Genomic DNA, 24,183 nt, shown 5'->3' with positions numbered 1-24,183 from the left:
CATTATTTTCACAAACTGCTTAAAAATCAATCGACTGGAAATTTTTATTTTTAGTAAAGTTTAATATGGCTCCAAGCCACATTAACTTGTGTACCAAAAGAGAATAATGACTTCAATTTCTGATTGAAATACTGAAAGGAGTGATGAACAAAAAAATGTCAAAAAGAAAAAAAATTAAGCTAGAGATCTGTGAATCATGAAAATTAACTTTTTACTTAAATAAAGAATATTTTACAGTCAAATGGCACATAGTAATAGCATGTTTGTAACATAGTAAAATGGCATGTTTGCCCATCATTTAAAAATGCAATTTATTGGTAACATTGGTCAGTATCATTCTACAGAGAACTGAAAGTTAAATTAATAACCTATTTAGAATATTTTTAGCCTGCTTTGTCTCCCCTTTCTCTAATCATCCTTCACGATGCTGCCAATATAATCTTCCTAATGCACAAGTTTCACTATGTTTAAAATCTTGAGCAGCAACCTGTTGCCTATAAAATAAAACATAAACACTTTAGCTGCTGTTGTTCCGTTTTTGATACTCAAAGAGGGCCAATGACATCATGATGCGGTCAAGGTACCATGTATTCAACTGTGACTGCTCAGTCTGATACGAGTTTAGAAGGCTCTATCACAGTTCAGACACAAATAGTTTGGGATGAATATGTCTCTGTATCTGCGCATCTCAGGCTTCCTTTGTGCTACTATGATTCTGATTTGGTCATAGAGCACAATGCCTTCTTTGATGTGGGTATGCCATGCTGGACAGATAGACACATGCCTGCATCTCCCAGGTCTCACAATCAACACTAAAGTTTTTCAGAGACTTTGAGTATGTTCTTGTGTCACTTCTTCAGACCTCCATGTGAGCACTGGCCTTGTGCAAGTTCTCAGGGAAATAGTCTTTGAGTAAATGTATGTTTGGCATTTGGCCTTATATGGCCAGTCCATTGGAGTTACACTCTCTGCAACAGAGATTGAATACTTGGCAGTTCATCACAAGAGAGGACCTTTGTGTCCAGTATTGTATCTTATTTTGCCAGATAATCTTCAGAATCTTCCTAAGACAATTCAAATGGAAACAATTCAATTTTCTTTTTTTTTGTTGTTGTTGTTGCAAGGGGGAAGACAAGGTATTTGGGGTTAAGTGACTTGCCCCGAGGTCACACAGCTAGTAAATGTATCAAGTGTCTGAGGCCAGATTTGAACTCAGATCCTCCTGATTCCAGGGCCGGTGCTCTACTCACTTTGCCACCTAGCTGCCCCAGCAGTTCAATTTTCTGGCATGGCCCTGGTAGACTACTCAGGTTTCTCAGGCAAACAACAATGAAGTAAGCACAACAGCTCTGCAGACCTACAGTTTGATATGCAGCCTAATACCTCTTCTCTTCCACACTTTCTTTCAGAGGCTCCCAAATGTTCAGCTAGCTCTGGCAGCATGTGAATCAATCTCATCATCTACGTGGACATACTGGAAAGTATATTGCCAAGGTAGATGAACTTATCCATTCAAAATTTCTTCACTTGCTGTAACCAATGGCTCCACATATGAATGGGGTAGTGCTGGCTGGTGGAGAACATCTGTTTTCCTGGTGTTGACTGTAAGGCCAAAATTAGCACAAGCAGCAGAGATTCAATGCATACTCTGTTGCATCTCAGCCTCAGAGACTGAAATGAGAGCATAATCATCTGCAAACAAAAAGTTGCACACCAACTCCCCCTCTACTTTAGTCTTGGCTTGTAGCCTTTTCAAGTTAAATTGTTTACCATCAGTGCGGTGAATGACTGATGCTATTTTTGTCCTCATTGAAGGCATCTGACAACACCATAGAAAATATAATGCTGGAAAGCATAAGAGCAAGCACTCGGTCCTGAACATCTCAACCTGGATGTCTCACCAACATCTCAAAATCAAAAACTGAACTCATCATCTTTCCCTCAAAAAAAAAAAACCCCAAAATCTACCTGTCCTCCAAAATTTCCTACTTTTGGGACCATCCTTATCATAAAAGTTAGATTCCTCAGTTATCTTGGATTTCCTTGACATTATCTCTCATATCTAATCAGTTTCCAAATCCTGTTGATCTCTTCAGTACCTCCATCATATGCCACCATCACAGTCAATCAGACTGCCTGAACTATCTAAACAACCTCTTGATATGTCTTTTTGTTGTCTCTTTCCCCAATCCATCCTTTATACAGTCATAAAAATAGTCTAAAGCGTATCTATGCTAAAAATTTTCAATTCTCTAGATATAACACAAACTCATTAGCCTGGCACCAAAAGTCTTCCGCACTGAAAGTCTTCCACAATCTTCCTTTAATCTGCTCTGCCAGCCATATTTCAAACTGTTCCCTTTTGCATATTCTGTGTTCCAGTCAAACTAATTATTAGCTGTTTCCCAATCTTTAGTCTATATAAATCTATAGTCTCCAATCTATATAGTTATAGTCTCCTACCTTGGTAGATACCTTACCCCTATCCCTCCACAACCAATAACATTTCCTCTTTATTTCTGTCTTCATTTTTTTTAAGACTCAGCTCAGGTCTCATCTCCTTTGGAAAGGTTTCACTCATCTCTCCAAGCTGACAGTATTCTTGCCCTTCTCAATTTTTCCTGATACACTCTGGTACACTCATTTGCTCTATTACATTCTACTTTACGTTTATAATATATACATGCTTCATCTCTCCTCTTACCTCCAACTAACCTATAATGGGTCCTAAGAGTATATACATCATTGTTCATCTTTGCATGTGCCTAGCAGCACAAATAGTAACTAACAGTACAAATAGTACTAACAGTAACAAATGTTTAATGAATCTAAAGCATTAAGAATTTCTCTAGCTCTAAAATTTCCTCTGAAAACAGATATGGCCGATTTCTTATTAAAAATATTCAGTTAATTTTTCTTGTTGACAATCTTCATAGCAACACTGTCTATGTACAACTTGATGACATTTGACATCAACAAAATATATGCTGAATCAGGAATCCAGTGTTTTATGTAAGCCACCAATTTCTCTGTTGTAGGTTCTAAGATAGTTTGTATTTCCCTCAAGATAAATGAAACCCACAGAGGCTCCATGTATAATCATGGATTGTACCTTGTTGTGGTTTTTCCCATTAGGTAGCAAATTCAGATACATGGAAGTCATGTTAAGCAATTTTGTGGTCAATAAACCTTGAAATAGAGGTGGTGGTGGAAGAGTCCTCAGTATTTTAGCAGCATGTACCCAAAGATTTTGCAGATGTGGATCTATAGACTACTGCTTAGGTTTTCCTTGATGCCAAATTGTTTTTTCCCGATAAAGTCCTGCAGAATTCCAGGGGCACTGTTTGACCACAATCAGGCTGGGCCATTCATTTTAAAATGATTAATCACAGATGAATCAGCCTTTTGTTTCTTTTCAGAGCCCTTTCTAGTGTTTCAACTATCTGATGTCTAGCCATGTCATGATACCAAAGTAGACTACTTGAAATAATTTCATTTACTTTGGCCTGCATACAAGTCTGGATAAAGAATTCAGTCAAAACACCTCCTTCAGATCACACAGTGGCCTTAAAGCAGTATGCTATAAGATAATATGTAAGAATCTTTAGTTATGTTTAACAATCCTAACTATGTCAATTTTTCTTGGAAATGAAATAGGATAAATTTTTTTTTGCATATTCATTGTGTGCAAAAAAATAACCTACAATTTCAATTAAAGTTAAACCACTGACACAGTAACATTAAGTATTTTGTGGCCTAAAAAAGCTTCATTGAAAAAATAAAAATGAAAAACTGGACAATTAAGAACTGAAAGTCAAACTAAACAAATGGTTTGAAAAAAAAGAGAATACAAAGGAAGAAAAAAGTGAAAGAGTATGTGGGGTGGAGCAAGTATTAAAAATAGAAATGCAACATTGAGACGAATACAAAATAATCTAAATGCATCAATTATCAAGTCAAGAAATTATAAACCAAAGATAGGAATGAAAAGAAATAAAAGGAGACTAGCTCAGTACCCAGGGCCTCGGGGAGCTTAAAATGTTAATGATAGCAGAAACATTTACAGTGGTTTGTTCTTTTCTAACAGACAGTGTTTTAAGACTAATATTTAGCATATTAAAACAGAGGGCATTTATGGTTGTAAACTAAAAGCTCAGGAGTTTCTCATGTACAAAGTAACCTGATGCTTGAATTAGGAAGAAAAAAAAAACAATTAAAATAGCTAAACCTGTTGCTTCTAAAGATTACAAAATGACAGATGATTTACCACTACCTTCAGAAACACAAGAACTATTCTGATTCCTTGGGAAAAAAAAATCTAGTTACATCATTATTAGTCTTTAAAAAAAAAAAGGCAAGATAAGCAGGAGGAAGATAACAGGTGTCTTCAAATACTTTTGAAGAACTGCCATCTCCATAAGTGTTTTCTAACCTTGTCTGACTATGTAATCTATTAGGAAAAAAATTTTTAAGTGTTTATCCCCAACATATCAATGTTTTATTTATAAATTATATACATATATTATTAATACACAATATATAACATAGAACAAAAACTGAAAGTTAAAAATGATTAGATGAAATTGAAATATTTAAAATACCCTTTATTCTATGAACAAAAATGCATTTACTCTCATTAAAAAACTTAATATTTTTATAGTGACAGTAAATGTGAATTTTCATTATTTTTGAAAATCTTGGTTTAAGACTTTGAAACAGTGATTCAAAAATCTGGTTCCATTAATTTTGATATCTGATTATATTATATAACAAATGTCAGAGCTGAAAAAAGATAACCTCACAAAGATATGCAGATCCAAACAAAGGAAACATACCATTGGTTTTGCTTACTGAAACATAATATTTATTATTCAACTTATCCACCCATTATTTAAAGGTTTTATTGAATTTTACCTACTAAATATTTTCCGCTGATGACAGCCAGTAAGTTTTTTTTTAAACTAATCAGAAGGGATTGAATTTCTGTATTTTTAATAAATGGGTTCAAAACTCAATGAAAATCATGATTTGCAAGATTTCTAAATAAGTTAAAAATTATGTTTCCAAGTATTTTTAAACATACAGATAAGAGTTTTATTGCAACACATAATCCCACACTGTTAATTTTGATCGCTTTCAGACCAGCATTCTCTAATATTTCCAAGTACACTATACACTTCTGATGAAGATCATTAATGAGTTAGTGATTATAATTCATATTTCAAATAATCTTGATAATTTCAATTTTTTTTGGCTAACTTGTTTACTCTGAGCAGATCATGTTCCATTCAATGCATGAGGTAATCTCAGGAAGTTCCATAAGAGGGAGTCTTTGACTTCACTCATTATAATTAGTTCAATTTCAGTGGACAGCACACTGTAGTTTATGTATGCCCAGCTAGGAGGACTACAGCTTTACATATCTAGTTTTAATGGAAAAAAAAAAAAGGGTTGAAGATAACATTGATAATGCAAGCACAAGTAAACAATATAAAAAAATCAAAGAACTGACATTTCTAATGCCATAACAGGAGCTTTACATTACACATTACAATGGTGATCTACTCAGAGCAAACAAGTCAGCCAAAAAAACCCAAAATTATCAAGACTGTTTGAAATATGAATAATAAATCACCATCATTACAATCAACCTCATCATTAGTCGATAGAGTTAGACTAAAGACTGTTCCCCTCTGTGATTCTCCACTTTCATTTCCTGCCTCATTCTCATACTGACATTCATCCCAGCTGGAGACATTTTTTTTTTCTTTTGGAGTAGTTTCCCCATTCATTGCTCTGCTCATCAAAGTTTTCTGCATCACTGCATAGTGTTTGGCATTTGAAGTCCTCCACACTCTAGCTTCAATTTATCTTTGCACCTATTACAAATTACTTCTCCCTTCACACACTTTTTGGTTCAGCCAAACTGGCTTTTTTACCATTGTTCATATACAACACTGCATCTCCCATCTCTCATCTTTGTGCTAGCTGTCCTCTCTTTCTAGAATTCACTCCCTCCTCGTTTAGATCTCTTAGACTCTCCTAATTTCCTTCAAACATCAAGTCAAGACCCACCTTCTAAGTTAAGACTTTTCAGGTCTCATCACCCCAACCCCCCCTCTCATCACCCCACCCCCTACTGGTAGACCTTTCCCCCAAAATCATCTTTTTTTGAATATATCTTTACATGTACCTGATGTCTTCCCTATATGACTGAACACCTTTAAAGCAGAGAATATTTCACTTCTGTCTTTACATCCCTAATTCCTGGAACACAGGAGGTGACAAATAAAAGCTTGCTGAGTGTCACCCTCTACCAGACAATTAGGCTGAACCTCCCAGGTTTTCTGCTCCCAAGGCTACAATGATGTGAGCCACCTGATCTATTTGGCCCTGCTGCAGTTGCCTCGATCACTGCCACTTCTCACACCTGCCACTATAGCTTCAAGGTCCTTAGAGCAAAAGTTCTTAATCTTTTTTTAGGTCATGAACTTCTATGGCTATCTGGTGAAATCTATTGATCTCTTTTCAGAATAATGTTTATAAATGCACAAAATAAAACACATAGGATGACAAAGAAAAACAATTATATTGAAATATAATTATTAAAATATTTATTGAAAAACAATATTGAAATTCCTAGAACCCAGGCTATAAAAAAACCCTGCCTTTAAAGAAGCAGAGAAGGAAAAAGAAACCAGTCAAATGGAGATGGGCCCCATCATTTGATTGCCTCTTTGGCCTCCACAGCTTCTTCATCTTCATCCTCCTCAGCCCTGTTGTTTTCACCTCTGGGCACTACCACCATCTGCAGCTGTTGCTGCCCAGGCACTGGCCCTGATTTGGCCAACATTAGCTCTGGTCATTCACTGTCAACCCTGGCCTCTCCTTCAGCCTGCATCTCAAGTCAACATGCACTAGGAAACTAGGAGTGTAAAATACAAGCAGAAAGACAGCTCCTGCCCTCAAGGAATTTACATTCTGATGATGGAAGATAGCACAGAGGGAGATGAAAGTGGGGAGAGAGAGGAAGAAAGGTTACCAGGGCAAAGGCATGGAAGAGAAAATCTATCCCAATTGCCACCATTGTCCAGCCCTTGGAAAGCAGTGAAGAGGAAGAGAAAATGTGTGGTGTCCCTTTCCATTGGTCTTGCCAAGAGACAGAAGCCTCCATGAGAAACCACAGAGCTGAGAGTGGGGAGGTCCTGACCCAAATGTAGGCTCTTTGAAGCAATGGCCTATAATTAATACGTTTCCATACAGCTTCATAATACAAGAGTGAGAAATTCTATGGAGACAGGTTTTCATATAAGATAAGGAACTTTTTAAAAAATGGAGTAGCATATCTTGGGAAGTAGAGAGGAAACTGTCATTGGAAGTACTCTGGCAGATGCTGCATTACTATACTACCACAGCCACTGTTACTATTACTACCACCTTCACAACTACTACTACTGCTGTTGCTGGACAGGCAAACCATCTTAGTTGAAGCAGCAAGGTACCCTGAAGGAGAGGCATGTAGTGGCATCTGCCAAGCAAGTCAAACGACTACTTTAAACTTCAAACCAACCCTTCAGATTTGATGGAGATAGCACAGCCCAGGACCCTAAACCCAAGAGTTTTGAGGATTGCAGTGAGCCTCAGACCATCACACCTGCTTCCACCCCAGGCCTCAGAGCCACGATTGAGAGGAGCAATCACTTTGGAGAAAGAGCCCACTTTCCTTACCATCACCAACACCAATTGTCACTAATGGGTAGATAAGGCCGTGAGCCCCAAGCGTAGCAATGCCCCTCAAACCCCAGCCTTCATAGCCATCAGGCCCGAAAGCAGTCCCTTTGGAGATGTGATCTAGCAACTACTTCTGCAGACACTAAAACCACTACAACCACTGAACACCCAGAAAAGAGAGTTCTCACCACTCAAGTCCCTAGCACTGTCAAATGTTGAACATCAGAAGTTGATTTATTTAATCAATGGAAATGACATTAAAGAAAATGCTTTGTCTTTGCACTCAAAGAAACATGGTACTTTTTCCATCTGACGTGATACTGAAATCTTCTCTGTTGTAGTTTTGTCCCTCCCATTAGAATGGGAGCTCCTTGAGAGCAGACTGTCTTGCTTTCCTATTAGTATCCTCAGTACTTATGATGGTGCTTTGAATACAGTACTTAATAAAATCTTTCTTTATTCATTCATCATATTTGTTAGGGATGTTGTAGAAAAGAATCTTCCCTAGATTAGGAAACTGGCTTGGATAACTTCTAAAGTCCCTTCTAAAAACTTCTACAATTCAGTAATAAAATCACAACTGTGGTTCTCCTGGGAGACACAACTCCAGACCACTGTAGACTGTCAAGATAAAATAACACCACTAACTTAGAAATGTTTTTAAACTAGAGATTTTATTTTAACGTGTTCTCTTGGGAACTGTTTAAAAAGTGGATTTATATTATCTGTAGTTGCATTTATCCAAAATGCCACGATGTGGTGATCTGACTCTGCCTAAATCAAAAATCATTCTTATAGTTGCTGTGGCATACTTGAAAGTATATTCAGAAGGCAGAGAAGTTAGATATGTACTTTGTTTTTGTTCGGTTTTTTAAATTCAATTAGATTGGACAAGAGACTGGCTCTATTACCATCTCATGATGCCTTTTTTTTTTTTGGCTTATCAGGTCCATCTAGTTCAAGGTATATAAGAATCAATTTATACAGTATAAGTTACCAACAAAATGTGAAATGAGTCATGAGTTTCCAAACTATCATGTTATCTCTATGCATTAACCAGTGCTTCTTAAACTGTGGGGTCATGACCCCACAGTTTAAGAAATACTGAAGGGGTCTCGAGCGGAAAAAGTTTAAGAAGCCCTGTATTAAACTACACACATTACATCTGCGTTTATTTTTAATATTCTCTTAACAGAGAAGGAAAGAGCTCTACCTGTATCTGAAATTTGTTGTTAAATACTCTTAATATATGAAAAGTCTACACTGACTTAAGTAAATCAAAATTTTTAAATGTGTCATACAACTATCAAACTTTTGATTCACTTACAAAACAGAGTCTAAGGACTTTGTAGTTTTCTAAACTTCCTTTTAAAAGGTGCGGGGCGGGGGAGGAGTGAGTATACTTCTGGCAAAATGGAATAGAAGGTACATTTAAGTCCAACTACCTATCAAATACTCATAACAGCAAAAAATGCACCAAGTGACTAACAAAAAAATAATACTAATCAAAAGGGAATATTTTACACAAAGGTAATTGATACAGAAAACAAACTACAGGCTGCTTTACTACCAGCTCTGTTTTATACTCACTGTTGTACCCTAAGCTCCATATGGCTAGAGAGGTGTCTGTACACACATTTTAAGGTTTGCCCTCAGCAGCAATCTAGCCAGACACTCCACTGACCCCTAATGGTTAGAGGGGCTTGTAAATTCGCTCAGAACTGGAGCTCTAGATGAGGGAGGGGCCCCATAGTGCTTAGTGATGCTCTAGAAAGTTGAATGAAAAAGATTATAAGCTCAGGCCCACCTTAACACCCCAAAACCACAAGAACAATACCAAATCAATTAACAGGGAAAATGATAACTGAAAGAGAAGGGAGAAAGGGGCCTTCTAAAGGTTAAGGTTAGCTACCCTGCCCTATGTTTTTTCATTCATTCTTTCTTTCTTTATACCAGACCTGAAATTTCACTGGTATAGAGAACTCTGAGTAGAGAAATTCTTTCTACTAATTTAGATCGTTACTTACTCTGCAATATAATCATAGATGTCTGAAGAAGTAAGACTTGCCCAATGTCAACACAGCCAGAATTCACCAGAGCAGGGACTTAATTGAGATATTCTTGACTTTAAAGCCAGCTCTCTACCCACTTTACAATGCTTCCTTTACTTCCCTTCTATCACCTTAAAATAGCAAGAAATATATCAAATCACAGTGAAGAAATCATAATAAGCAAAAAAAGGGTAAATAAAAGTAAGAACTCACCACAAAATATATCAGGAGAGACTGATATGAAAAGAAAATGGGAAATCAATTCTTCAAAAAAAACCCAATACAATGAATAAATACTATAAAGTGAAACAAATTAACTTGAAAATCCCTGATGAAAGTAAAAGTACTATAGAAACTACCACAAAACCATGAAAATGATAAATGAGTTCCAGAATGGTTCAGAAGAACAATACAAGAACTGAAACATGAAGAAAAAAATAAGGGCAAAAAATAAAAATAAAAATGAATAAATTAGTATTCCCAAATAGGAAATCAAAAAGACAAGTTAAGAAAATTTAAAACAGTTAATAGAGAATACCTCCAAAGCAGAACAATAATCATCCTGCAGAAATCTCCAATACCATTTACCTTTTAGAAACTGTTGATACTTTGTAAAGGATGGAAACATAAACTTCATTCCAAAAAGCCACAACAGCCACAAGAATTTAAAGGCACTTTAAAGTAGTTGTGTTAAATTCCAATCCTACCTAAAGTTAAAAACCAATAGTTCTTAATAAAAGGAATATTTCAAGATGAACAAGTAACATTATGTTCACAGTTAAATTTTGTTTTGTTCTGTTTTTTAATAAAGTTCCTTTTGCAAACAAGGAAATAAAATTTAGCAAAGCTTAAATTTTTGGTGGAAAATCCTTAAAAATGGATTAGTGGTGGTTTGTTAAAAGACAAACCAAGAGAAATTACACACTGAAGTTCTGAAATACAGCACCTTCAATTTCCCAACACATTTGAGATTATGAAATCATGATGCTATGATGATCAAACACTTCAGAACTGTTCCATTTCCAAAGTCATCATAAAAAGGGAAATGTCATATTTGGAACTCAAAAGTGAATGACTGAACAAGATTAAAAGAAAATAATACTGAAATAAGATATGCTACTTCTACAAATCAAGAACAATGAATTTTAAGACAGAATCCAAAAAGATAATTCTAAAGATTACAGGCTTTCCAAAAAGCAACAATAGAGCAGAAGTCCTAAACAGGAAATCATGCAGGCAAAGGGCACAAAAGTATCTGAGACCAAGGGCAGCATTCAGAATCTACATCATGCTGACAGAGCAAAACCCCAAGTTTCATTCATCAGGAAATGAATCTGATAGTCAGCAAACAGGGTCAATTTCCATACTAAAATAACATATCCTACTAAAGAGAGGCCAATCATTACTGAAAAAAGATGTACTTTCATGAGAAAGAGAGGAATGAGTCTTCCTTCAAAAGGAATCAGAGGTGAGGACATTGTTAGAGAAATTAATCAAACATAAAAAAAATTAAGGTAAGCAAGTAGAGTTCGCAAGAAATCAGTGGAGCTATGACTATATTATTTTTGGTTTAATGACCTGCCTAGAAGAGGGCAGAGGAAATAAGAGCAATACACTGAAGGAAGAGATACAGGGCCACATGGAGGGCAAAGTTCCCAATGTAAAGATTTGGAATAAGAGAGGAAGAAGGGAATGGACAAGGTAGTAGGTAATAGAAACTTCACAACAGCATATCAAACTTTTTCCAGGTATGGTTAACCTCCTTAGTATCACTTCTGATCTTATATCCCTGGTGGATCTCTGGTACAGAAGGCGGCTTACAGTGGGGGCTGAGGCTCAGAAGAATGGGGTACTGACTTAAGAATAAGTAGATGTTAAGTGAAATGACTGAGGATTGAACCAGGCCCGTTGATTCTGGATATAGAGGGAGTTCTTACCACTTCTTATTGTTTATATCAAGATTTTATTTTTCTGAGATTTACTTTTCATGTTAAAAATTTTTTAGATAAAGGAAGCATAGGAGAGATAATTAATCATGCTAATGATGGATTTGACAGAGAAGGAAGGAAGACTTCAATTTTCTAGAAAACTTACCTTCTATGAGGGTCATAGGAAATAAAGAAATAAATAACTGTAAAGCTCAACAATTAAAAAATAAAGTTTTAGAGTATCCTAGAAAGGAAAAGAAATAAAGGAGGGTGTGAATTAACATTACTTGGAATGGGGCCCTACAAGTAAATATCATTCAAACTAAGAGACTGAATGATGAGTGATAGGGACAGACCCAAAGTAAGTGTGTAAAAAATGCCTGGGTTTTTTTTATTGATGTGTTTTGTTTTTACATTACAGACATTTAGAGATTATTCCCATCTCATGAGAGGTCTCTTATAATAAAGTAAAACAATTAAGTACAACTAATAATACAGTGACCTAATCTGAAAGTATACTGAACATTTATTCAGTCAGGCAAGGAGTCAATAAATATTTATAAAACATCTACTATATGTCAAGCCTTACCCTAAGCACAGGGAAACAAAGAAAGGTGCAAAACAGTTCTTGCTCTCAAAGAACAGCATGAAGGCCAGCATCACTGGATCACAAAGTATGATAGCAAGGATGAGGATAACTAAGGTATAAAAGGACTGGAAATATTGCGGGGAGGAGGCAGACAGAAGGTCACAAAGGGCTTTAAATACCAGAAGACTTTATATATTTTATCCTGGAGGTGACAGGAAGCCCCAGGAGTTTACTGAGTAGGGGAGTAACACAGTCAGGGCTTCACTTTGATAGCTGAGTGGAGGAAAGACTGTGGTGAGAAGAGACCTATGGCAGGCAGACCAACCTGCAAGCTATTATAATAGTCCAGGTATGAAGTGATGAGGTCTTCTATCACAGTGGCTGCAGCTTCAAAGGAAAAAGGGTGGGACAATATGTGAGAGATGTTATGAAGGTCAAATCAATAGGCCTTGAGAACAAACTGGATCGGGGTGAGAAGGGGGACAGTTATGAGAAAGTGAGGAACTGAGAATGATAACTAGATTGCGAGCCTAGGTGACTAAAATGAAAGTGTACATTTTATTCATTCATTTAAAAAATATCGACTGAGCATGTCTTATGCGTAAGACAGGTAACAAAGCTAAGACAGTATCTGTTTTCAAAAGATTAAAATCTAGTGCAGGAGATATGATTGGTACAAAATAATTATGACACAGTATAGACTAAAAATAGGCATAAAGAGCTGAGAATTCAGAAGAGATCACTTCTAGTTGAAAAAGGAAAAGCTGAAAAGTTCATATGATTGAAATATGCAGATAGCATGAGAACCTTGAATATCTGAAGATCCTTTATAAAAATCTTGAGTTCTTCTTAAAGTATGTGTAAACTCAAAGGAGAATGAAAGTAAAGAATTAAGCAGAGTCAAAAAGAAGATGGATCCAATGAAGATTTTGAGGTTTAGCTAGGAATATTAAGGGAAGCTTTACTGAGAACTATAAATTGGCTATATTTCTGGAAATGCAGATCATCTCAGTACTAAAAGAACAAAACAGACAAAGTTCTGCTAAACCATAAAATGCATCTTGATTTCTTAAGATAAGACTTAAGGGTAATGAATTTTAGATTTTGCTAATGTTAAGTTATATGGTACAATGAGAAATATAAAACGGTATCACAATATTAACACAATCAATTAAAAAATTAAATTTACTCAATTAAATTTATAGTTGCCAAATGCTGTGAATAAATTGAACCTTACCTTATATCTCATCTTGGGGCAAGAGTGAATGTAGAAACCCATATAATAATAACTGAGTTGAGACGTTTTTTCATGAAGTTGCCTAGTAAAAGCAATTTCCCTGTAAAGAAAACAAATAAAAAAATAAATGAAGATGAACAGTTATTAACTTTAGTTATAGTTTTTAAAAAGAATATATGATTTGATAATACAATTACTTCATGAAACCTGAGTATGAACTACTTAAAGACCCCAAGTCTTGAAAAAAAAATTAAAAGAGCAATTGTCAAGAGATCATTACTAGAGGAATACCAACAAGCCCCTAAATTATTCTGAGTTGTTCATAAGTTATTTGTGCCAAGTGGCTGATTTGAAATTCAAAGTACAAGGGCTCTATTTAACAAAAAGCCAAAGGAATTTATTCAACAGTTTCCTATTGATATTTCTTTAGCTGAGATGAAATCTGAGTTTATAATTACATGTCTTCAGATTAAAACACTAAGAACATCAGAATATTGAAAAATCAATTTCTCAAGAACAGGTATGTTTCATTCTATAATGCACATTCTGGGAACATGCATATGAATACTTTCATCTGTATGCAATATGGGATTTTTTACCCTAAACCTATGTAACGATTTACTATTTTTCTTTTCTAAACATTACAAAAAAAATACATGTTATTTCATAGTACTTTTTAATAAACAAGTAATGGGTTAGCATTACTTGGGTAAAAATATAATCAAGATTTCCAATAGAATGACCGTGTTTAAGGCAAGCTTATTTCGTATTTAGCTGCATCTCAGTTTAACAACCTCATTCTAGTTGCCAAATTGAGCATGGTGATGACCAAAAGTTCTAAAAAGAAATTTGTATTCACAAAGTTGTGTGTGCATGCCAACAGCTGGAATAAAATTCATCCTTAAATGATTGTTCTTTGAAGTCCCTTGTGATGTTATTAGTACTCCACAGGAATGAAAGAACAATAATTTTTTATAGACATATATCTAAATTTTTATTTCTGAAATCAGTTAAAATATTTATTTAATCAATATTTACTGAATAATTGTCATATATACAAGGCATTGTGCAGGGGTGAGGAACCTACGGTCTTGAGGCCATATGTGGCCCTCTAGGTCCTGAAGTGCAGCCCTTTGACTGAATCCAAACTTGATTTGTTCTGTGAAGTTTGGATTCAGTCAAAGGGCCGCACTTCAGGACCTAGAGAACCTCAAGGCCCCAGGTTTCTCAACCCCATAGGGTGGGAATAAACAGTCTCTAATCTCATTTAAAAGCTAGTAGGCAAGATAAGATGATATTAAAGTACAGATGCAAAGAACGATGGTAATTCAGAGGAAGAACTAATTACTTGTGATTGGGCAAACAGGCAAGGCTACATGGAGTAGACGGTACCTCAGTTATTCTGTAAGATGAAACTCAGGGAAAGATCATTCTAGGTAGAAGGCACAGCATGAGCAACTGAGCAGGGGAAGGAAACCATGAGTGTTCACAAATCAATAGTTAATCCATTTGCCAGGAAAGGGGGTAGGAGGAGATAAAATCAGTAAGATACAAACAGAAAAGGTTCATGAAGCAAATGAGTTTAGACTTTCTTCAGTGAATAACATATGTCAACTGAAAGTTTCTGAGCAATGCTTTTCACCTGGAGAATAAATCAAAATTCTTTAAGATGTCTACTCTGGCAAAACCTCAGAAGACAAATTAGAGGGAGACGAGATACAAGAAATGAAAGAGAGAACAGGGAGTAGCGGATAAAACCCTGGACTCTGAATCTGGAAGCATTGGGTTCAAATCTCACCTGAGACACTTAGATGTTTGACCTTCAGCAAGACATGTAACTTCTCTAATCATCACTTTCTTTATATGTAAAATAAAGTTAGACTTGATGCTGAGGTGGTTTCTTGCTCGAAATCCAAGACTGCTCTGGCAGTCAAGATGAAAAGTTAATTAGGGTCTGAACTAGGATGGAGGCAAGGAAATGGAGAGAAAAAAATGCATCTAAGGGGATGGTGCAAATTTATGATGAACGGGACTTCGTGACTGACTAAAACTGGGAAGCAAAGGAAAGGACAGAAGTAAAGATGACTCTCCATGTTCCCAGAGAAAGTGAGAGTCACTGGGGGAAAAAAATCAGCAAAAACAGCATTTCATTTGTACCAAAGACTGAAAATATCACTATACTTAAAATTCTATGTTTTTTTTTCCCCCAAGGGTCCAGAATAACATGCCCTTAAATTATTAAATAGTTCCAAAAATTAAGAGTAAGGTATAGTTGAAAAAGTTGTAGACTTGGGAGTCAGGATGGAACGGGCTTGCACACCACTTACTAGGCTATGACCATAAGCAAGTCATTTCACCTTGTTCAGTCTTATTTTCCTCATTTGTAAAATGGAGCTACTACTACTTTTACTACCAAATTCATAGGGTTTATGAAATAAGAATACTCCATAACCCAGACAGGACTACATAGCTGTTGTGCTAGTTGTTATTATTAACAAAGATATCTTCAATACTTTAAGGATCTGTGATTTCATCAGTGCAGGTGCTCCTCCCATTAATGTAGACCAAACCTCTCTCTAATCACATAAGATAGTCTTTTAAGAGTTATTGTAAGAAACCTGGCGGTGAGCCTCTAAACTAATCTAAACTCTAAACTGTGCTAGTCTTCATGCAATAGGCACAAATTGTATTTATTGGGCCAATACTATCAAGATAAAGTAAAATGAAGGCATATGCTCATATTTAAAATTAATTTTTCTAGGTGAAAAATTTTAAAAATAACAATACATAAAGTTTATATGTGAGTATTCAAGTTTTTAACCTTAAAAATCTTCTCTTAAAGCTATAACTACATGGGAGCTAGTTGTGTGTATTAAGTGCTTGCTAACTGACATTGTGTGACATTAAAAAAAATTAAGTTATATTTTTAAAAAACCAAGATAATTATCTTAACAACTTTGAATGAACTATGTTAAAATTGATAATGCTAAATGTATAACTTGCCATATGATCTACTGGTCCTACTTTTGTTTCCGTGTATTTATTTTCTTATAATGTTCCCCTTTCTATCTATCTCCCAGATTCCCCTCCAACTTTAAAATAACACCTCAAAATGGATTCTGAAGTGGCAGAACCAACAAAAGGACAGGGTAAAATAATTTTCTAGCTCAGGACAACATAGAAGTTTCACAGGAGAGGTTTGTGTCACTGATGTAAGAGTAGAATGCTATCCAGCCAAGGCTGCTCAGGAAAGCCAGCAACAAACCACACCCTTGCAAGGCAACAGCAAGGCCCTGCTCCCCAGTGCACAAGACAGCAGTAAACCTCATTATAGCAAGCCAGTAAAGGCACTGGGGGCAAATGAATCAGCAGCAGCGACTTTGGTAGCTCTCAGCCCAGAAACAATGAAGGGGCTGGACAATCTGTGAGTAGGAGATAACAGGGGACACTTCGCTGGCACTGAGGGCAGGACTCTGTTGCATTGCCCAAAGGGGGAATCGATTCACAGACCCAGGTCACAATCCCAAGAACACTAGCACATTACAGCAGGGCTTCTTAAACTTTTTCCACTTGCAATCCCTTCAGTGCTTCTTCAATTGTGGGTAACAATGCACACTTTAAGAAATGCTGCATTAGAGCATGTGGCCACAGAAGAATAGAAACCTTGGTCAAAGGTACGGGGTGAAAGAGAATGCTTATGGTCACTCATAGACTAGAGCACAGGCCAGAAGAACAATTACCACACCTCTCCTTAGATAATGCCATACTGGAAAAACCAAAAGCTTACATGTCCTAGGAATTAGTTCTGAAAAAAAGCAATACAAGAAACCTGAAGCTTGGGAAAGTGCCCCTTCCACCCCAGAAGCAGAGCACAACTTCAAAATCAAGCAAGAAGTAAAGAAATATGCTTGGAAAAAGTGAACCAGAAAAAAAAAACTGACCATAGAAAATTACTATGTTGACATGGAAGATCAAAACACAAACTCAGAAGATGACAACAATGTGAAAACAGCTACATACAAAGCCTCAAAGAAAAATGTGAACTGGTGTGGGGTCAAAAAAAGAACTCCTGAAAGCCCTCAAAAAAGATTTTAAAACTCAAATAAGAGGACTTCCAGTATCAAGATGACAGAGTGAGGAAAGAAATTTCTGGAACCCTCCCAAATTCCCCTCCAAACAACCGTGAAACAAACCTCAGAACCAATTTAGGAGTGGGGAAACAACTTAACAGCACAGCAGGAAAGGTCTGTCTCAGGGTGGTGAGAAGGGAACCCAGTAAGCAAGCAGTAGTGACAAGCTGCACCCAGGGGCCTAGAATGAGTCTCCAAGTCCTAGGGCAAGACACTGGAAAGGTCTTACCCTTCTGCAAACAAGAGCCCCTAGAGAGAAGTCAGCAGTCCCAGACCAACAGCACAGCAAGGCCTTGACCACATGGTTAACCAGTAGCAAGGCCCCACACCCGGAAGTACCAAGCAGTGAGACCCTGCCTCTGGAGCAAGGCTAGAACAATCCCCTGTGGCCTGCCAGGAGTGAGATCTCACCCCTGGGGCAGACCAGCAGGTAGGCCCCTGCCTCCGCTACAAGCCAGAAGAGAGGCCCAGTCCCCTCCATTCAGTACAAGCCAGAAACTAGCCCCTAAGGCACAAAGACAGCAAGCAGAAAGGCTCTGAGCCTTGGCAAAAGAAACCTGGGAAAGTGCAGGAACAGAGCGCAACTTTTATATAGAAGTACAAAGTAAGAAAATAGGAAGGAAAAGAATGAACAAAAAACAAAAATTTGATTATATAAAATTACTATGGTGACAGGTAGGATCAAGGCACAAACTTAGAAGAGTAAAACGGGTTCAAAATGGCTACATGCAAAGACTCAAAGAAAAATTAAAAACAGTATAAGGATCAAAAAAAGAATTCCTGAAGAGTTTAAAAAGGCTTTTAAAAATAGATAAGAAAAGGAAAAGAAAAATTAGGAAAAGAAATGAGAGTTATGCAAGAGAATAAAACAATGTCAAAAGAAAAAAAATAGAAGAAAATGTGAAATTTGTCATTGGAAAAACAAGTGACCTAGAAATACATCTAGGAGAGATAACTTAAATATCACTGAATGATAAGACAGTCATGATCAGAGAAAAAAAAAACCAACCAGAGGGCAAAATAGTAATTTAAAGAATCCACTATTCATCACCTAAGAGAGATCCCCAAAAGAAAATTTCCAGGAATATCAGAGCCAAATTCCAGAGTTTCCAGGTCAAGCAAAAAATACTGTAAGCAGCCAGAAATAAACATTCAAGTATAGTGGAGGCACAATCAGAATTACACAGGATATAGCAACTCTACATTAAGGGAGGAGAGGGCTTGGAATGTGGTGTTCCCACAAGGCAAAGGAGTAAGGATTACAACCAAGAATCACCTACCCAGCAAAACTGAATATAATTCTTTGGGGAGGAAAATGAACCTTTAATGAAATAGAAAACCTCTAAGCATTCTTAATTAAAAGACCAGAACTGAATAAAAAATTTGATCTTCAAATACAAGACTCAAGAGAAACATAAAAAGGTAAAAAAGAAACAAGAGAAAATATAAGAGATTCAGTAAGGTTAAACTGTTTCTATTACTACATGAGAAGATTATATATTTCTAAGTTTGAAGAATTTTATGACTATAGGGGAAATTAGAAGGAACATAGAAGATGCAAGTGTGAGATGACTATGATGGTATGCTATCAAAAAAACACAAGATTAAGGAGTGAGGGGGCTGGAAAACAGGGACTTGCTTAAGCTCCCCGCGAAGGGCCATCCAGATACCTATAAAAATGGCTCTGAATAAATTCTAGAGCTGCAGAACCAAAGAAATAGCAGAGGGAAGGAAGTCTCCAACTCAGGATAGCATGGATGGTCGCTGGGAAGGGTCTATCGCACAAAGGGGGCAGCGGAGTGTAGAAGAGCCTAGCATGGGTTGCGCCAGTACCAACTAGACCCGGGAGCCAGGCGGAACAAGCCGTAGGGCCCTGAATCAGTGAGCTGTGGCAGTTACCAGACTTCTCAACCCACAAATGCCAAAGACAACAGAGAAGGTTAATGGGAAAAGCTGCTGGGACAGAGGTGGTGCAGCTCTGATATTGCTTCCAGAGCTACAGCTACAGTTGCCTCTGCCACCAGGCCACCTGGCGGGAGGAACTAAGTAGCGGATTAGAGTAGGAGTGCAAAGCCTGCTTTGCCCTGCGTGGGTATCGGCCGCAATCCTGGATGGCAGTTCTTGGGGGAGAAGGAGCACTAGTGTGGCAGAGCTTGCTGTGCAGAAGTAGCTCTGAAAACAGCAGCACAGCCCCTTAAGCTTGGGACAAAGTACTCTCTAATCTACAAGCAGTCATACCCCAACGAAAAACTCAAGGGTCAAGCAGTTAGCTGGGAACATGAACAGGCAGCAAAAATGGTATCAGATTCACACTCAGACTTTGAAATCTTTTTCTGGTGACAAAGAAGATCTAAACATATAGGGAGAAGAAGTCAACAAAGTCAAAGAGCCTACATTAGAAGCCTCCAAGAAAAACATGAATTGGTCTCAGGCTATGAAGAGCTCAAAAAGGATTTGGAAAAGCAAGTTAGACAAGTAGAGGAAAAATTGGGAAGAGAAATGAGAGTGATGCAAGAAAATCATGAAAAACAAGTCAATGACTTGCTAAAGGAGACCCAAAAAAATACGGAAAAATACACTGAAGAAAACAACACCTTATAAAATAGACTAACTCAAATGGCAAAAGAGCTCCAAAAAGCCAACGAGGAGAAGAATGCCTTGAAAGGCAGAATTAGCCAAAGGGAGGTCCAAAACACCACTGAAGAAAATACTACCTTAAAAATTAGACTGGAGCAAGTGGAAGCTAGTGACTTGATGAGAAATCAGGACATTATAAAACAGAACCAAAGGAATGAAAAAATGGAAGACAATGTGAAATATCTCATTGGAAAAACCACTGACCTGGAAAATAGATCCAGGAGAAATAATTTTAAAATTATTGGACTACCTGAAAGCCATGATCAAAGAAAGAGCCTAGATACCATCAGGGCAGGAGAACTGCCCTGATATTCTAGAGCCACAGGGCAAAATTGAAATTGAAAGAATCCACAGATCACCTCCTCAAATAGATCCCAAAAAGAAATCTCCTAGGAATATTGTCACCAAATTCCAGAGCTCCCAGATCAAGGAGAAAATTCTGCAAGCAGCCAGAAAGAAACACTTTGAGTATTGTGGAAACACAATCAGAATAACCCAAGATCTCGCAACTTCTACATTAAAAGATAGAAGGGCTTGGAATATGATATTCCGGACGTCAATGGAGCTAGGATTAAAACCAAGAATCACCTACCCAGCAAAACTGAGTATCATGCTCCAAGGCAAAATATGGATTTTCAATAAAATAGAGGACTTTCAAGCTTTTTCAGTGAAAAGACCAGAGCTGAACAGAAAATCTGACTTTCAAACACAAGAATCAAGAGAAGCATGAAAAGGTAATCAAGAAAAAGAACAAGAAAAAGAAATTGCAAGGGACTTACTAGAGTTAACTGTTTTGTTTACATTCCTACATGGAAAGATGATGTGTATGATTCATGAGACCTCAGTATTAGAGTAGCTGAAGGGAATATGCATATATGTGTGTGTGTGTGTGTATATACATATATATATATATATGTATGTGTGTGTATATATATATGTATGTGTGTATATATATGTTTATATATATATATGTTTTTATATATATATAAGTGAATGTGTATGTACGTATATATGCCTGTGTGTGTGTATGTATGTATATATATATATATATAGAGAGAGAGAGAGAGAGAGAGAGAGAGAGAGAGAGAGAGAGAGAGAGAGAGAGGACACAAGAGGAGAGAGAGAGAGAGAGAGAGTTGATGAAGGGAAGATATCTAAAAGAAATAAAATCAAATTAAGGGATGAGGGAGGAATATATTGAGAGAGGGAGATAGGGAGAGATAGAATGGGGTGGATTATCTCACATAAAGGTGGCAAGAGGAAGCAGTTCTGTGGGAGGAGGGGAGAGGGCAGGTGAGGGGGAAATGAGTGAATCTTGCTCTCATCAAATTTGGCCTGAGGAGGGAATACCATACATACTCAATTGGGTATCTTACCCCACAGGAAAGAAGAGGGAAGAAGATAAAAAAAGGGGGGGGGGATGATGGAGGGGAGGGCAGATGGGGGTGGAGGTAATCAAAAACAAACACTTTGGAAAGGGGACAGGGTCAAGGGAGAAAATTCAATAAACGGGGATGGGTTGGGAAGGAGCAAAATATAGTTAGTCTTACACAACATGAGTATTGTGGAAGGGTTATAAGTAATGATACACATGTGGCCTATGTTGAGTTGCTTGACTTCTTAGGGAGGGTGGGTGGGAAGGCAAGAGGGGAGAGAATTTGGAACTCAAAGTTTTAAAAACAGATGTTCAAAAACAACAACAAAAAAAGTTTTTGCATGCAACTAGAAAATAAGATACACAGGCAATGGGGCACAGAAATTTATCTTGCCCTACAAGAAAGGAAGGGAAAAGGGGATGGGAGGGGAGTGGGCTGACAGAAGGGAGGGCTGACTGGGGAACAGGGCAACCAGAATATATGCCATGTTGGAGTGGGGAGGAGGGTAGAAATAGGGAGAAAATTTGTAATTCCAACTCTTGTGAAAATCAATGCTGAAAACTAAATATGTTAAATAAATTTAAAATATTAAGAAAAAAAAATTTCATTACAGAGAATGACAACAACAAGACAATATACCAAAATTTATGGGATGCAGCCAAAGCAGTATCTAGGGGAAAATTTATATTGCTAAACACTTACAGCAATAAAATGGAGAAAGAGCAGATCGTGGTCATACAACTTAAAAAAAACTAGAAAAATAAAACTAAAATAAAATATTAGCAAGGAGATTATGCAAGTATGTCACAAGGACCATACTTTATAATCAGGTGGGATTTATACCAGGAATGCAGGACTGATTCAATATCGGGAAAAAATATTGGCATAATTGACCATATCAGTAACAAAATCAACAGAAATCATATGATTACCTCGTTAGATGTTGAAAAAACCTGACAAAATGCAACACCCACTTCTATTAAAAACATTAGTGTGCGTAAGAATAAATGGAGCTTACCTTAAAATGATAATATTTATCTAAAACCATAAGCAAGCATTACGTATAACAGGGATAAGCTAGAAGCTTTCCCAGTAAGATCAGGAGTGAAAGAAGGATAGCCACTGTCACAAGTCACAACTATTATTCAATACTGTACTAGAAAAGTAGCTATAGCAATAAGAGAAGAAAAAGAAATTGAAGAAATTGGAATAGGCAAAGAGGAAACAAAACTACCAGTCTTTGCAGATGATATGATGGTATATTTATGGAATGAGAGAATCAACTAAAAACTAGTTGAAATAATAACTTTAGCAAAGCTGTAGGATACACAACAGACCCACATAAATCATCAGCACTTCTACATATTACCAACAAAGTCTATCAGGAAGAGACAGAGAAATTCCATTTAAAAGAACTATAGACAACATAAAACACTTGGTAATCTACCTGCCAAGATAAACCAAGAAACTATATGAAAACAATTAAAAAATACTTTTCACACAAAGTCAGAGCTAAACAACTGGAAAAATATTAATTGCATTGCTCATGGAGTAGGCCAACCCAATATAATAAAAATGATAATTCTACCTAAATTAGTTTACTTATTCAGTGCCATAACAAAATATTAGAGAGCTAGAAAAAATAATAAAAATCATCCAAAAGAAAAAAAGGTCAAGAATATAAAGGGAATTAATGAAAAAAATGTCAATGTGGCCTAGATCTCAAACAGTATCATAAAGCAGTAATTATCAAAACAATCTGGTACTGGCTAAATAATAGCCATGGAATGTACATAATACATTATAGTAAATGATCATAATAATCTAGTGTTTGATAAACCCAAAGATCCAAGCTCTTGGGAGAAAAACTCATTATCTGACAAAAATGACAGGGAACACTAGAAAACAGTATGGCAGAAACTAGATATAGACCAATACCTTATATTGTATACCACAATAAAGTCAAACTGGGTATGTGATTTGCACATGAAGGACGATACCATAAACAAATTAGGAAAGCTTAGAATAATTTACCTATCAGATTCATAAAAAAGGAAAAAATTCACAACCAAACAAGATATAGAAAGCATTATAAAATGTAAAATGGATCGTTTTGATTACATAAAATTAAATAGGTTTTACACAAATGAAAATACAACCAAAATTGGAAGGAAAAGCAAAAAAATTGGGGGGAAAATTTTTGCAGGAAATATCACCAATACAGGCCCAATTTCTCAAATATATAGAGAACTGAGTCAAATTTATAAGAATACAAGTCACTACCCAACTGACAGATGGTCAAAAGATATGAACAGTTTTCATATGAAGAAATTAAAGCTATTTATAGTCATATAAAAATGCTTTCAATTTCTATTGATTAGAGAAATGTAAATTAAAACAACCCTGAGGTACCACCTCATACCTACCGGATTGGCTAACATGAGAAAGGAAGGAAAATGATAAATGTTGGTGGGGATATGGAAAAACTGGGTCACTAATGCAGT

At 36.6% G+C, this 24,183-nt stretch overlaps 1 protein-coding gene across 7 annotated transcripts in view; it reads right to left on the bottom strand.

Moving 5' to 3' along the window:
* ATE1 (arginyltransferase 1) overlaps positions 1–24,183 on the bottom strand; it is a 198,208-nt gene that overhangs the window by 83,169 nt on the left and 90,856 nt on the right. For all 7 annotated transcript variants that reach the window (XM_036735165.1, XM_036735163.1, XM_036735166.1 and 4 more), the window contains one exon: positions 13,537–13,636. In XM_036735165.1, coding sequence (XP_036591060.1) covers positions 13,537–13,636 — 100 coding nt within the window. The remainder of the gene's footprint in view (positions 1–13,536; positions 13,637–24,183) is intronic.

The sequence above is a fragment of the Trichosurus vulpecula genome, chromosome 8, assembly GCF_011100635.1.
Source record: "Trichosurus vulpecula isolate mTriVul1 chromosome 8, mTriVul1.pri, whole genome shotgun sequence".
Taxonomy (NCBI): domain Eukaryota; kingdom Metazoa; phylum Chordata; class Mammalia; order Diprotodontia; family Phalangeridae; genus Trichosurus; species Trichosurus vulpecula.
The sequence above is the reverse complement of the archived record's forward strand: the minus strand, read 5'-3'. Positions and strand labels throughout refer to the sequence as shown.